Source organism: Barbus barbus (assembly GCF_936440315.1).
Source record: "Barbus barbus genome assembly, chromosome: 10".
Lineage (NCBI taxonomy): Eukaryota > Metazoa > Chordata > Actinopteri > Cypriniformes > Cyprinidae > Barbus > Barbus barbus.
Window position 1 is genome coordinate 16,954,030 of NC_136738.1, and position 15,089 is coordinate 16,969,118.

The 15,089-nt window shown below is 35.5% G+C and overlaps 1 protein-coding gene across 2 annotated transcripts in view; it reads left to right on the plus strand.

Moving 5' to 3' along the window:
- Positions 1-2,206: 2,206 nt before the first annotated feature.
- The window catches only part of LOC306876061 (rho GTPase-activating protein 15-like), a 35,092-nt gene continuing 22,209 nt past the window's right edge, over positions 2,207-15,089 (plus strand). Inside the window, exons 1-6 of one of the 2 annotated variants that reach the window (XM_079426959.1) lie at positions 2,207-2,325; positions 5,386-5,530; positions 6,238-6,297; positions 6,645-6,706; positions 6,805-6,892; positions 7,734-7,823. In XM_079426959.1, coding sequence (XP_079283085.1) covers positions 5,396-5,530; positions 6,238-6,297; positions 6,645-6,706; positions 6,805-6,892; positions 7,734-7,823 — 435 coding nt within the window. In that variant the 5' untranslated portion in view covers positions 2,207-2,325; positions 5,386-5,395. The remainder of the gene's footprint in view (positions 2,326-5,385; positions 5,531-6,237; positions 6,298-6,644; positions 6,707-6,804; positions 6,893-7,733; positions 7,824-15,089) is intronic. The other variant, XM_079426960.1, reaches the window with a different exon arrangement.

Below are 15,089 nucleotides of genomic sequence, written 5' to 3' on the forward strand. Positions count from 1 at the left end.
CTCTCTAAGATGAAGTGACAGAACAAACATACATCACACAGCAGTGGAGTTTGAGTGTGACCGGGCCGGCTATTCACACTGCGTGTTTCGTAAACAGTGGATTAACCCCACTCACACACAGCACCTCGCTCACAGGGTGACGCCCCTGCGGCCGTAATACAATCTGACATTGTTTGTGAACTCCAGCACATTCCTGTTTCTAATTCTCTTTCTGTCTATCTGTCCCCCACCTCCTGCACACTGAAACATTAGCTCATGTCCACGCTTTCAGTCTTTGAAGAGGGAAGGTTTGCCAATATGATTAATACAGAACTTTACAGGGATTTAGAAAAGGGGACAAAAGGATTAAATAAAATCTTCATTCAGAATGAGAGAAATTAGGCAAGCATTATTGTCCATAAGTCAGAGGGTTGAGAATAAATTATTACTTATTATTAATTATCAAAGAAAGAAAAGATGTATGTATTTTAATATGCATAATAATAATTGCACATTATTATTAACAATACTGTGAGATCTGGAATCTGTAATATATATATATATATATATATATATATATATATATATCTTATAGTTCTGTCAAATCTGTCTTTTTGAAAATTAAATTACATTTAATAATTTAATTTATTAAATTATTATTATATGGTGCTATAATCCATTTGTGCCGCTTATTCATCGGACTGATACTACTGCACTATGTCAACGTGATCTCATGAAAATACGCATCTATTTGTAGCCTACGTAAAATTTGTCCACGGAAAACGTATGCATGTGACGTTTAAACAGACGTCTATACGTACTATATACACGTATTTGAGCTTCAAAAACGTAAAGCTTCTTACGTATTTTCATATAATTAACATATAAATGCTTACGTATAACCTACTGTATTACGTATGCTTACGTATTACCTGACTATGTTTATAGTATCATGTTACCAACTGCTTAGGCTGCTTTAAGCTCTACAAAAGACCTTACTGCAATACTTGCACGAGTGAATCTGACAAAGCCTGTCTGGATCATATTTCACCCTGAAATCCTATCACGAGGAGTCAAATTTTCCTTGATACTTTAAGATATAATGGCTATCATTTAGCCAGCTATCATGTAACCTTTCAAAACTTGGAAAGAAAATTCCATTTTGGAAATTCCAAATTGATTTATAAACCTGTAAAATAAAAATAATAAAAAAATATTCATATTAAATCTAACTAACTAATAAAAAGTAGACCTACGTACTATGATCTAAATAGCAGCACGCGTGTTGTGAGTGAGTGTTTGTCTCCATCTAGTGGCCAAATCCAACACTACACAGATGCGGTTGTGCATTGTTTTTATTCATTTATTGGTTGTATGTTATGGGTGCAGAAATAAAGAAAAATCACGAGTTGTTGCTAAAAAGGTCGATGATGTAATTTACATAATAAAATATTTTATTTTCTCTATAAAACGAAGATCACCATCTAGTTGCTTAACTGTGCTTTGCACTCACTATTACATGTAACCTCCTCAGGTCGTTATTGTTTGATTGCAACCCTTTTAATTTAATTATTCTTAAACTTATTTGACTTATAAGTTACTATTATTTATTATATGTCTCTTATTATAGTTTAGTGCAAAATGAAAAAGGCTAAGAGGAGAGAGGCTCTTATACTATTTCCTGTATGAACTGAGCCAAATAGGGTTGTGGTGTACCAAATGTATGTTTAAATATACACCCTCAGGCAGCTGAAACGAAAATAATTGCAAGTGAACTGGTTAGACATTAAAAAAAGGTGTGTGTGTGTGTGTGGGGGGTGGGTGGGGGGGGGGGGGGGGGGGTAATAAAAAAAAAGCACAAAAGAAACATCACCATTACATTTTAAATTTGCTGTAGTTTTAGGAGAACAATATAATGTGGGCAGTCATCACAGTAATGTGCATAATATATCAATCATATAGAAATCACTTCCTTCAACTTCAAGTTATTTGGCCCCAAAACTAGGCCTAATTCAACCAATCTTCTCCAAAATAAGAGTCGGTCTGCTCATCATATCTGTTTCTGCGGAGATGTCTCAGGCTGAAATGGTTCTGATCTCCTTTCATCTGTTCTTGTGAGCTCACAGCGGCCATCTTGATTGAAACTGTTGTGACAGGCCTCAGGAAGTGAAGAGTGTGTAATAGCAGAAGCTCCATGTATGCACCAATGCTTGCACATCTTGAGAGACGTACAGTTTGAGTGCCCCATGTGACTTGTACACTTCCTCCAAACGACACTTTCTCTCTGTTTTTGCTGAAACAGGTTTTGAGCAGTTTTTTTTTTTTTGGAATACGACCGAGAACCAGGTACGAGTGTCCACTTTATTCATTTTTTTAGCAGCCGCAGTGGGTAATGACAGAATATATGAAATTAACAGAGATGATGCGACAAAATAAATGTTTCATGGGTGGTAGCTGTTTACTGAAGGCTTATTGATGATTGCTTACAATTTCTCTGCACTAAGTTAGATCTTTATTTCTTACATCTTTACTGCATATCAGATAAAAAAAAAAAAGAAATGTAGAGGGACAGATATGTATTATTTTACATGCATATCTGTAGCAAATTTGTATGTATATACATTTAAATGCATGCATATGCCATTATATGATATAACAGTATTACTGACCTTGATATATGGCAATATGTCAGGTCAGAAGTTCAACATATTTTGTTTCTGAAATGTCTGATGAAAAGTATTGAATGTTATGTGAACTAAATAGTTTCCCTGGGCTTCCCTGGCAAAATGTCAGAACTGATCATTTGAATGTTTAAAATATGAATAATAATGAATTATAACTTTTATTGGAATTTAATTCCCTTATACAGAGGAGATTGCAGACTGTTGCCCACTGTTAAAACCATTGTGTAAAAAAAACTACTTTTCATGCATGGCTGAAATTTGGCACTGTTTCCGTTGTGCTTTTTTTTTTTGAAGATTTATTTATTTCCTGTCATGCTAGCATGTGCTATCATAGCAACAGTGGTTTACTAATTATAGTTCATCTTAAAGAAAGTGACAAAAAAGAAAGAAAGAAAGTAGATTAGCGGCTGACAGAATTGTCACTGTCTAAAACCCGCTACAATAATGACACACTGTTAGTGTGAAATGTACTGTAGATTTTTGCAAGTGTCGACTGTTTATTTTGAAGTAAACCATTTGACAAGTGAAGGCGAATTATCAAAATAGGAAAAACTTTTATTCAAGTTTAAGTGTGTGTGTGTGTGTGTGTGTGTGTGTGTGTGTGCGCATCTATCCTAAAATTAGATATCTTAGATGCTGTAAAGAAAAAAAAAAAAAAAAGAATGACAGATGGTGCAATAACACTGGTGTTGAAACTTTCACAAGAAACATTTGACATAAAAATGTGCTTACAGACAGCAAAATAAATCAAGACACAATATTAAAATATGTCAAAGAAAACTAATTCAGGGATTCAGGAAGTGAATTCAGTCCATGTCTTAAAAAGACCAGTAGCATTTTGATATACTGACACATTTTAATGATTTTATCAATGTGACTAAACTGCAATGGAATTGCCTGCAATTCTAGTTAGAGTTTTGTGAACAAGGTACATTTAAAATAATTTTACAGAGGCATATGCTACTACAAAACCAATGCTAGTTAAGACTGAGGCTAGCTGTCACACAGGGAAGATGTCACCAGGCCTACTCATATGCAAATGTAATATATGTACGTTTCCATATATTAAAAATATTGTCATGTGAAGTAAAAACATGCATGAAACATATAGAAATTAGAACTATTTCACTATTTACCTAGAGATTGGCATGGTTTTATTTCAGTTAGCCTAATAGCTGGTTTGATTTGCATTGAGAGATGATCTTATGGAAAGTACTCCATGCCAATCTCTAAGTATGGTGAAGGCTATGTGATGATGTGGGGCTATTTTAATTCCAAAGGCCAAGGGAACTTTATCAGGATGCATAGTATCCTGGATCCATGAAGCAACTGGCCTTTAAAAATAAAAATCTGCCTACCTCTATGGGAATTTAACATAGGGGTGTCCAGACTTATGCACCCTGTATTTTAAGGAAGAACATTTATTTATTTACGATACATTATTCATTCACAAAGAAAATTGGTGTCCTTAAAGGTTGGATTTTTCCTATTTTTTTTAATTAAGGCATTAAGTTCAATTTCCAAAAGATGATTTTTTTATTCCTCTTTTTAGTCAACTTTAGCATGGGTGCCTAAACTTATGCATAGCACTGTATATCTAGTCCATAATACATTGCCTATATGTTTTTATATAAGGCATATAAGTCATGTAAAAGCCATTTCTATATGTTAATATTATATAAGTAAATATAAATGATATACCAGCATTAATATAAATAAATAAATAAAGTTTTAATGAAGTTGCATATTGTTGAAATAAATGGTTGCTACATATAATACCATATAAAAATCATCATATACAGTAATTATCATAAGATATGTTAAGCATAGATATTATTAACCTATGTACATATACAGATTTTACTATGGAGATTTTACCTATGAAGTATTTTCTAAACTTCATCTTCATACAGCAAAATAAATAATGACACAATGTTGAAATATGTCAAAGAAAACAACCGAATGTAGTCTATATATCAAGTGAAAATCATATATTACATTTCTGTATGATTAGGCAAAAGTTCAGTTACACAAATGTGTGTTTTCTCTAGTTGTGGAGTTGAATGTTGCTTTTAAACTCCTCGTTCAAAATGATATTCTGTTCTCGAAGATAAAATAAGCTGCTGTTTAAACAAGTGAACACAAAATCACACTGGAATACATTCAGAAAAGAGTCAAATATCAAATTACGGCCATTTTTAACAAGAGGTTGAAGTGTGTTCTCAGAACAGGGATATTTTTCATAAATATTAGGTTGGAGCTAGTTGTCACATGCTTTTATGTAATTTTATGCAATTAATTATTGAATGTTTTGATTATTATTTGTGTGTGTGTGTGTGTGTGCATGTTTATGTGGTTTATGAGGGCACAAATTTGTATAATGACATGGGTATGACAGAGGTATTACAATATGAAGGTGGTTTATGAGGACACTGCCTATGTCCCCGTAATTCAAAAGGCTTAAAAAACATACTAAATGGTGTTTTTTTGAAAATCTAAAAATGCACAAAGTCTCCTGTGAGGGCTAAGTTTAGGTGTAGGGTTGGTGTAGGGCAATAGCACACACAGTTTGTTCAGTATAAAAACCATTACGCCTATGGAGAGTCCCCATAAACCACAAAAACCAACGTGTGTGTGTGTCTGACTCATGCATAGTTTATATTTTGAACCAATAAGAATAACAAATGACAGTTTTTGTATTATTGCTATTTTTTGTTCTCAGTATCACAGCAATGCAGAAGCAGCCAGCAATGGTGCTTCCTGGAGCCATTCAGATGAGGATCAAGAGCTCTCAAAGCAGCACTGGAGAGAGACTCAGCCAGACAAAGTCTATGGTCCTACCAGAACCTGACACACTACAGAAACCTGTGAGTGTGATCACAATCACGCGGTCCAGGACCAATTAAATGATGTTATGCCCCTCTGTCCATTCAGGAAATACATGCTGCACGAGTGTGGGTAACTGCATTACATGCAACACCTAATTTGCAGCTTCCTGTTGCAATGGCTGTTTTTAGAAACAGACACAGAACAGCAGAGGGCAGGCCAGCACTGCTGCACAGGGCTGGCTGCTTTCACTGCTGTGTAAATGTAGCCATTTTCACCAACCAAAAAAAACTGCAACACAAAACATGCACTGCATCTGTGTTGGTTGCTACTCTTACAATAATTTAGTGTCATAGTCTATATTTTTACGATACTTAAGAATAATAAAAAAACAAAAAACGAATCAAATTATAATGGAATATGAAATATGCATGGAATTAAATTAAATATTAGATTACTTACAAATATGTATAACTTGTAAACATGCATGTAAATTAAATTTTGTACAGTGACTAATCTGATCAAATCAACCAACCTGAAAAGACATGATCTGTAGTTTAATAGAATGTTGCATATGAATTTCTCCAAAAATATATAAATAAATAAATACATGAACTATTATATTATATATTACAGGATTTATTGTACAAAAAAACTGTGGTCATAACTTGGTCCATCATTTCAAACAAGCAAGAGAATATTATTTGGGTGAGAGATATTCATTTAGCAACACATGCTCTTTGTTCAGATCAACCGTCACCGGAGGAACCAGTCTCAGCATAACGTTGATGGTTCTGTTGGGCTGCAGGTATGATCTGTCGTACCTCCTCCATTACCACAATTGGGTTTTTAAATGTGTCAGCGAGAAGAGCCTGCAGCGACTGATTTACGCACACAAAAGTTCATAATATAATAATTATTTTGAAGAACGGAAATCTGAGCTGTGTAAACAGAGTTTATTTCATTACACAATAAATTTAAAGCCTGGTTTCAAAACTCCTTGTTTTTTGGGGTTTTTTTTAACCAGTAAATTAACCATTAAAATAAATGAAAATGCAGCAGCCAATCAGACTATTTCCAACCCTTTTTTTAAGCTACTGTAGTTTTTTAAATTCTGTAAGACTAAATATTTTTGTGTTTGTGTACTGTTTACAGACTATTTTAAAAGGAGAATATTTGAACAAAGCCAAAATTGCTGAAGGAGGAAAGAAATTACGGTTTGTCTGTTTATCAATCAATCAATTTATCTATCAATCTATCAGTTTTTCTCTGTCTGTCTGTTTGCCTACAAGACATTTAAAGATGATTTTCACAGGAAAAACTGGACTTCAACCTGGGTTGTTCTTTGCTCCAATCAACTATTGTTCTATAAAGAGAGCAAACAAGAAGCGGTGGCAAATTTGGTAAGACACACATTTTTACACACACCAACAAACAGAGCAACTGCACCTGTATTTACCTGTATTACAGATAAATCCTACCTTTATAACAAAATAAATAAATGTGTAAAATCATGAAACTGAAAGCTAAAATAAACAGCAGAATTGAATCAATAGCTACAGATGTGCATTAAGCAGCATAACTGTGAGCGACTGGGTGGGGAAGCATAATGATTTCCATATTTGTCTCACTTCTTCGCCTTTGATCCCTGACTATTTAAAACACAGCTGAAAAAAGAAATATTTACCCGTCATGCACGGGACTCTCCAGCCATATTATTATTCTGCTGATTTGAGCAGCATGTTGCCGTGATAGAGACAGGAGGTTCGGATGAGTAGAGGTTTGCTACCTTCACAGGCTTGTCATGCTTGTTAATGGTATGTCGAGGCCATCGATGGGGTCAACTCATATTAGTTTTAACATCACTCATGGTCAAGTGGCCATAAAGCCCTAGAGCTCTCTGCCATTTCTGTGGGCAATACACACAGAGGTCATCAGGATGAAGTTAAGTATTTTTGCCACCTCATTAAAACTGTAGGACTGTATGAAATGCCCCTTTACTGACGTGGAGCCTTTTTATTATTTCTGCCGCTCGCATGCAAATCATTTTAAATGTAAATGTGAAAATCTCCTGACAAATGTGATCTATTATTATATAATATTAGGGGATCTGTCCTGTATCAAAACATGTGCTCTCGTCAGTTTATTTATTAATTCACAGAGTCACGTAAGAGACACGAGAAACGTGGTGTTTCTATTTAGTATCTTGGCAAACGCGTTCACATAATTGTACTTTCTCCACAGAAACCAGGTGGTAAACCAGATGGTGTGGATCTGTGTGGGGCTGTAATCGGGTGGACAAAAGAGAAATCCAGCCGAAAAAACGTGATTCAGGTAGGGACAGTGAGACGTGATGAGCCAAAGTTCATCCTTTCATCTGTTTATCATCCATTAGAGCAAGCAAAAACTATATGAAAATGCTAATAATTGCACTTGAATCTTAATCATAGATTGTCTAAATCTTGATCACATCTTAACCAAGTTGCTCAATATGAAGTCTCAAGGGATTGAAACGTCTACAGAGAAACCCAACTCCAGGGCTTTCACCAGGCCAGTGGCGCAAGAACTGTCGGAGCTGGTGCCATACTTCTCAAAAACCTTCAAGAGAAAATATACGCAGTCTTTTATCTGCAGACAATGACTGGATGGATCTTTCAGGGTTCGAAGTTCTTTAACATCCAAAAGCATTTCCTGACATTTCTGTCCAGTCATTGTTGTCTTGAAGACTTTTCATTAGGATTTATGTAAAGCGAGATAATCTTTCGACTGGTGTTTTGGGTGCTCCAAACGCTTATCAATAAACTGATAGCAGAGTTAGCTCACATAATGAGGCAAAGCGAGGATAAAAAGCCGATTTCATCGCAAAATTATAATATCTTATCGCTGCCACTGTACTTGCTGTCCAGTATTTTGCCCAGAAATCTTTTTTTTTTTTTCTGCAGGAGAGATTAAAAAGGCATTAAACAGTAATCTTAAATAATCCCAAACTCTCACACAGAAAAAGTGCTTGTAATGACGGTACCAAGCCATTTCGTAGTCTGCCACCGCTGTCAATCAACCTCAACCGGGATTAGAAATTAGTGTGGAGGCTCGTTAATTCAGCAGCGTGGAGAGTTAGATTTGCAATCTGTGAGGCATTCAGCCGAGGTCTCGAAGATCTGCTCGGCTTAGGGCAAGACAAAACACTTGTGTCAGATGAGGGATAGTTGTGATTAAGGAAGTTCACGTTCTTTCATTGGAGGTTTTGATCAGTGTCTTAAGCATCTGGAGTTGACTTTCATTCCTTTTTGTGCTTCTGTCACTGCTGATATTAACCTTAAATGCTGGTGCAGATCCTTATATCTCTACTAATACCAGGATTACAGCATTTATCAGTTGAAATTTAGCAGCCTTGAATCGCAATCACAACGTTGGAGGTGCTGTATTTAGCATTTTTGCAAATGAACGTATTTAAAATGGCCATACATTTGGAAATTGTGCACAAGTGTGCAAAGGGCTAAATAACTTGTGCTTAAGACATGAACTGCTGTTCAAAAGTTTGGGGTCTGTAAGATTTTTTTGTTATGTTTCGCCAAGGCTTCATTCATTTGATCACATCTACAATTTAAGCAGTAATGTTGGGAAAATATGATTGCAATTTAAAATAGCTGTTTACTATTTCAATTTATTTTAAAATGTTATTTATTGATGATGCAAAGCTGAATTTTTAGCTGTTTCAGCAATTACGCCAGTCCTTCAGAAATCATTCTAATATGCTGATTTGCAGCTGAAAAACAACATTTCTTATTATCATTAATATTGAAAACAATGATCACCCCCCCCCCCCCCCCCAATATTCTCTGATAAATATTATAGTTTCACATTTTTTTGAAACAGAAAACTTTTGAAGCATTGTAAATGTCTTCACTGTCACTTTTGATCAATGTAATATAAATCTTTCATTTTTCTGTGATGTGTGGCAAAGCACATAACATTTATGTCAAGTACTGAGTAAAAGTCAAGATGCACTTCTCTTCTTGAACTAAGAATCTCCTTCACTAGAAATTCTCATCACGCTGTTGTTCAGTGGTTTGACTCACACAGCCTTTCTGGTTCATTTAAAAGGGTTATGAACCAGGGAGCCATATGCATTGATCACTTTCAAAGCTCCTACAAAACTAAATCAGTTTTCCTACACACAGATGAAACTCTAGAGCTGCTGCGAACACAAAGTTTTTTAAAAGACAGACCACTGAAACAACGGATTTTAGCATGTATGCACTCATACACATACAAATCACATCAAACTTAGCACAGAACTAAAATCCTGATCCTTGATCCTGCATTTCTAATTTGATCATAATAGTCTTGAAGGGATAGTTCACCCAAAATGTTGAATTCTGCCATCATTAACTTACCTGCATTTCAAGCAGTGTAATTTTAGCATTATACTATTATAGTATATTACATTTTTCATAACTTTATTTTGTATATTTTCAGGTTTTTATTGCTTATTGTTATTTTTTTAAATATATTTCTGTTTAGCTTTAATTACATTTTTCATCTATTAGTTATATTATGTTTTATTTAAATAACAGATTTTTTAACAATATCAATACTAGTTTCATACCTGTATGACTTTCTTTCTGCTTTGGAAATCAAAAGAAGATTTTGTGTTTTTTTTTTTTTTTTTTGTCCATACAATTAAAGTCTGTGTGGTTCAACATCGTTTTGGACCCATTTGACTCATTGCATGGACAAAAACAGTTGAAACATTGTAAAAATGTCTGCTTTTGTTTTGTTTTTGCAGCTGAAAGAAAGTTATACAGGTTTTGAACTACATAAGGGAGAGAGTAAACAATGACAGAAATCTTACCTGTGAGAAACAAATCAAATACAGAATATTTTTCTTGTACTAAACAACCCACGGAAAAGTATTATCTTCCAAAACATTCATCCTGAAAACCAAAGAACTTTCCCGCACAGCCTATCAGTTTTCATATACAGCAGGAAACAAAAAAAGTCAGACAATGGAAATCCAAGTCTCATCGTGTCCGCGTTTGCGTCACCTGCGTGAAAAAGACTATCAAATCCAGCAATCCTGTTACACAAAAGCGATTGCACTAAGACCTTACAACTGTCTCGTATTATTGACAATAGGTGCCTTGCATGAGTGTTTGAGAATCAAGAGGAAACATCTGAGGCTGATTGAAATATCATATGCCGGCATGTGGCGTCAAGCTGGAGAGACAGCAGAGCTAAAACTCGAACCGTTGCATTGTCCTTTCACCTGTAGCTTTACATTTTCCCTTTGTGTATATCATACACTGCAGCAATAAACTATTAGTGGATAATATTATGGTTTTAAAGCACATGAGTTAAAGGGGGAATCCTTGACTAAAGTCAGACAGGGTTAAAATAAATGAACAAAGCTACAGCTACATTTTTTTTTCCCAAAACTTACTAACCACGCATAATATTTTTTTTTCTAACAAATGCAAACATGTACATCCACCTTGGTCACATATTATTGTAGCATAGTTTGTGCTGAATACAAAAAAAAATACATGTTGGTCAATAGTATATTATAAGTAGCTGAAATAAGCACAAATATCAGGGCATGTCAACACATCTCAAGGGCCCCAAAATTACCTCAGACCCCAGAGGGTTAATCTTCCTCAAAAAGTGGGCAGAGAATAAGCAGCAATTATGAACCAATTTGTACCATTTGGAATGAGGCCAGCGGAGGCTATTGCGATGTTTGATAAGCAGCATGTGGTTCATGTCCATACGCCATCTCCTGAACTGTCCATGGAAGTGAAGATCTTTGGCCAGACACTGTCAGATCTCGTGTCTCATGTAAGCGGCACCTTTCGGGCATGTTTACTGCAGATTATGACAGACTGACAGGCCTACAGTGAGCAGGAGAGATCTGACGCTTCGAATGGCTTGCCTAGAAGGACCACTAAGTATCGTGCTCTGGAGAGGACACTTTACAGAATTGAGCTAATGAAGTGATGTATTGTCTAATTACAGGATGTTGTTTAGATTGTCACTCATAGTGGTACATGTAAACAGCCTTAACCTGATTGTCACAGCAGTGGGACACTCAACGCTGGACTTTGTTGTCATTTCTATCAAAATATATTTGATCCAAATGACATTGCAGGCTAAAGGCGGAGCGTATTTAACGATTTGTGAGCAATGTTAGGACAATGCACTTGGAAGGATCAGTCTTTAAAAAGTTCTTTAAAGGTTGTTTATTTGTCTCCAGATGATTCAAATGCAAAGTTTGTTATTTATGTATGTAATTATTTCAAAACATTTCCACCACATCTCAAATTATTATTTGTTTTACTTTGACATTTTTTTTTTACATTTTACATTTTTTACTATATTGCACACTTGGTCCAGAATTTTCACATGCGTTTTTTTTTTTTTTTGTATTGTCATCCTTTCGTATTAAAATGCATGTTATGGATGCGAAAATGCAGAAAATCTAACGTGATCTGAATTTTTTCACAACATGAGGTCGTATTTATTTTTTAACGTGCAAAAATTTCAGACTCAGTGTGCAATGACCTTGTAATTGCAGATAGCATATTATGTACCCTAAATACATATAGATAAATAATATTTTTGCTCTTTTTGCATAATTTTGACAAAATTACAGCTTCATTGGAAATGCACTGTTTTTTTTTGTTTGTTTTTTTGTTTTTAAATTGAAGTCAGTTCAAGATGTTTATTTCGAGTTATTTCAAGTCACAAATTTCAAATTTGAGTTATCCCAATTTTTTATATTATCTGAGACAATGGTAAAACAATAGACAAAAGACATAAATTACATTTTATGTATTACAAATAAATGACGCTGACATGATAATAATTTTCCAAGATTCCAAATATATTACTGTAGATATGAAATGTATTACTGTACCTTTAAGCTTTCGATCATGCAATCTTTTTCTTAAGACCACTTTGCAAGAGAGTTGAGGGAAAGGTATTTGCTTGCCCTGAAAGCTGCTTACATTGTATTGAGCATTAATTTCAGAATTCATAACAAAACAATATACTTTATATTCAGTAATAATCATGGGGCGAACGGAAGGATTTGAGATTCAGACTGCAGATTACAAAGGAGATTAGAGCCACAAAATGACTCTCTCTTAGCAAGAGCATACGATTTACAGTGTCTCAGGACAAATAGTTGTTGCTCAGGAAAAAATAAAGAACTCACTTTTTGTTTTTCAATTTCAGAAATGCTCTTTAAGCCGACCTATAAAACCACAGCTAGAGAGAACACATTAAAAGTCCTCGTGACATCTTCCCAGTGTGACAACTAGCCCTGCTTGCTTCTGTATTATATCATTATTATGCTATTGCTAACTTTAACTTTTAGTTCAGCTGTTCATTTGTGGAAGTTTTTGTATTTGCATGTTACAACTCAAAATGAATCAGATCCACTGATGGTTCAGTCCTTTACGAGAGTAGCTTGCTCATTTAAAATTGAAATCTGGTGAATGTAGGTTACAGAAATCGTATTTCCCGCTCGTGAAACATTTTACAAAGATTTTGTTTCTGTCATTGTTATTATTAATATTTTTAATCTGGCCTATGCAGTCTGAAGCATTGAATTAAACATTGTGCACGAGAAAGCATCAGAGAAACGCAGTGCATCTTCCTCCATTTCCTCTGATTTTGCTTTTGTTTTCTCTGGGAAGCCGATAGCTCTCTTAAGCCAGACCCATCTCAGGAGTTGTGGAAAATTGGAGATAATTAACCCTCCTATCTAAAGCGCTTCAAAGTTGAGTTGTGTCTTTATGTAGCTTTCAAATTACTGTTTAATTTAACAGCAAAACACAAATGTTAAGTCACAAATGGCATTCTGGTCTTTGTACCGCTCTGCATAATTAAACATTAATGAAGAGTCAAAGTGAGAGCCCAGATATTCAAATTTCTCCTCATTAAACAGTGTGATTAAAAGCGTAGTGCTTTTATCTTATACTCTTTCTTATTTCCACTCATGCAACACAAAACTTTCCACCAGTCTCTGCTTTACAATCAGCTCCTCTGCCACTTTGCCATTTTCCTGAACAACAATATTCTTTTAAAACATGTATTTTTTTAATAACACTAACAATCTGCAATAAGAGACACTGAAGGTTAAAGTTACCAATGTTATATACAGGACTGTAATAGTATGTTGAATATGTAACTTATTTTCAATGCTAAAAGTGTATTATTTCATATACGGAGTGATGCAGAAAGTGAATAGACATTGCATTTCTCTAAAAGAGAAAAACAAATATGTAGCTATTTATATACAAAATAAATGACAGTTAGGAGATGTTAGAAGAAGATGAAAATCAAAAATTCCAATACAACAGCAATAAAAATTGTGCAAGGTTTGTTGTGTAAGCTGTCCATAACAGCATTATAGAAATGTATGAGCATACTACTAACATTGGCATTACATCTATGGGCCCTTCTTTTCCATGGACATCACCACATGCAGAGATGAAACATAGCATGAATTATGAGAGCTTGATTCTGGGGAGGTATTGGAGAATATAGCAATGGGTAGATGGAAAGATGATTATCGTTTTTTCAGAAGCAGAAAGGACAAAACTCGTGACTCATCAGCCAACGCTTTCAGATAATCTTCATGAAATCAAAGACCAACGCAACGTTTGGTTTTGAAACAGCTTGATTTACAGGATGAGTTATTTTGAAAGACATAAAATGTGTTTCAGTTTAACTTAATCGAGCTTTGGTGTTGAATTTATTAAGGCTGGTTTGGCTTTGAAATACTATTTGAATTATTTGATACATTGCGTGCTGGGTTGTGAAACATTATCACTGCGCTTTCTTCTGAATCAAAGTCGAACGGCAATGTGTCATACGGTTCATTTGATGTTCAATGTCCGAAAAGAATGAGAAAAAATAATGTTGTCACATGCATAAAATATCTGTCGACTCTGCGGTGGGGAAGTCGTGGCCTAATGGTTATCAAGTTCGACTCGTAATCCAAAAGGTTGCGGGTTCGAGTCTCGGGCCGGCAGGGATTGTAAGTGGAGGGAGTGAATGTCCAGCGCTCTCTCCACCCTCAATACCACGACTGAGGTGCCCTTGAGCAAGGCACCGAACCCACAACTGCTCCCCAGGCGCCGCAGCATAAATGGCTGCCCACTGCTCCGGGTGTGTGTTCACGGTGTGTGTGTTCACTGCTGTGTGTGTGTGTGTGCACGTTGGATGGGTTAACTGCAGAGCACGAATTCCGAGTATGGGTCACTAAAAGGGGACTGATCTGCACAAGCTTCACGCATTGTACGACAGCAAAAGCAGAAAGAGATATGAAACTACTATTTGAAAGTTTCTGATGACCTGCAGCACAAATATCCTTCATTAAAGTGGATCTGTTTCACCCGTTCAAACCGCCAACGAGGACTCCAACAAGTCCACCCCAATACAAACTATTACTGTCATGTCCGCAGGCACCCTCCAGGAAAGAAGGAGCTTCAGAACAAACATGCTCTCTCGGATGTTCCACTCTGAAGAATAGAGGGATCGCAAACGCACTCTGACAAGAATTGTGCCCCTAACCATTCCCTCTATATTCAC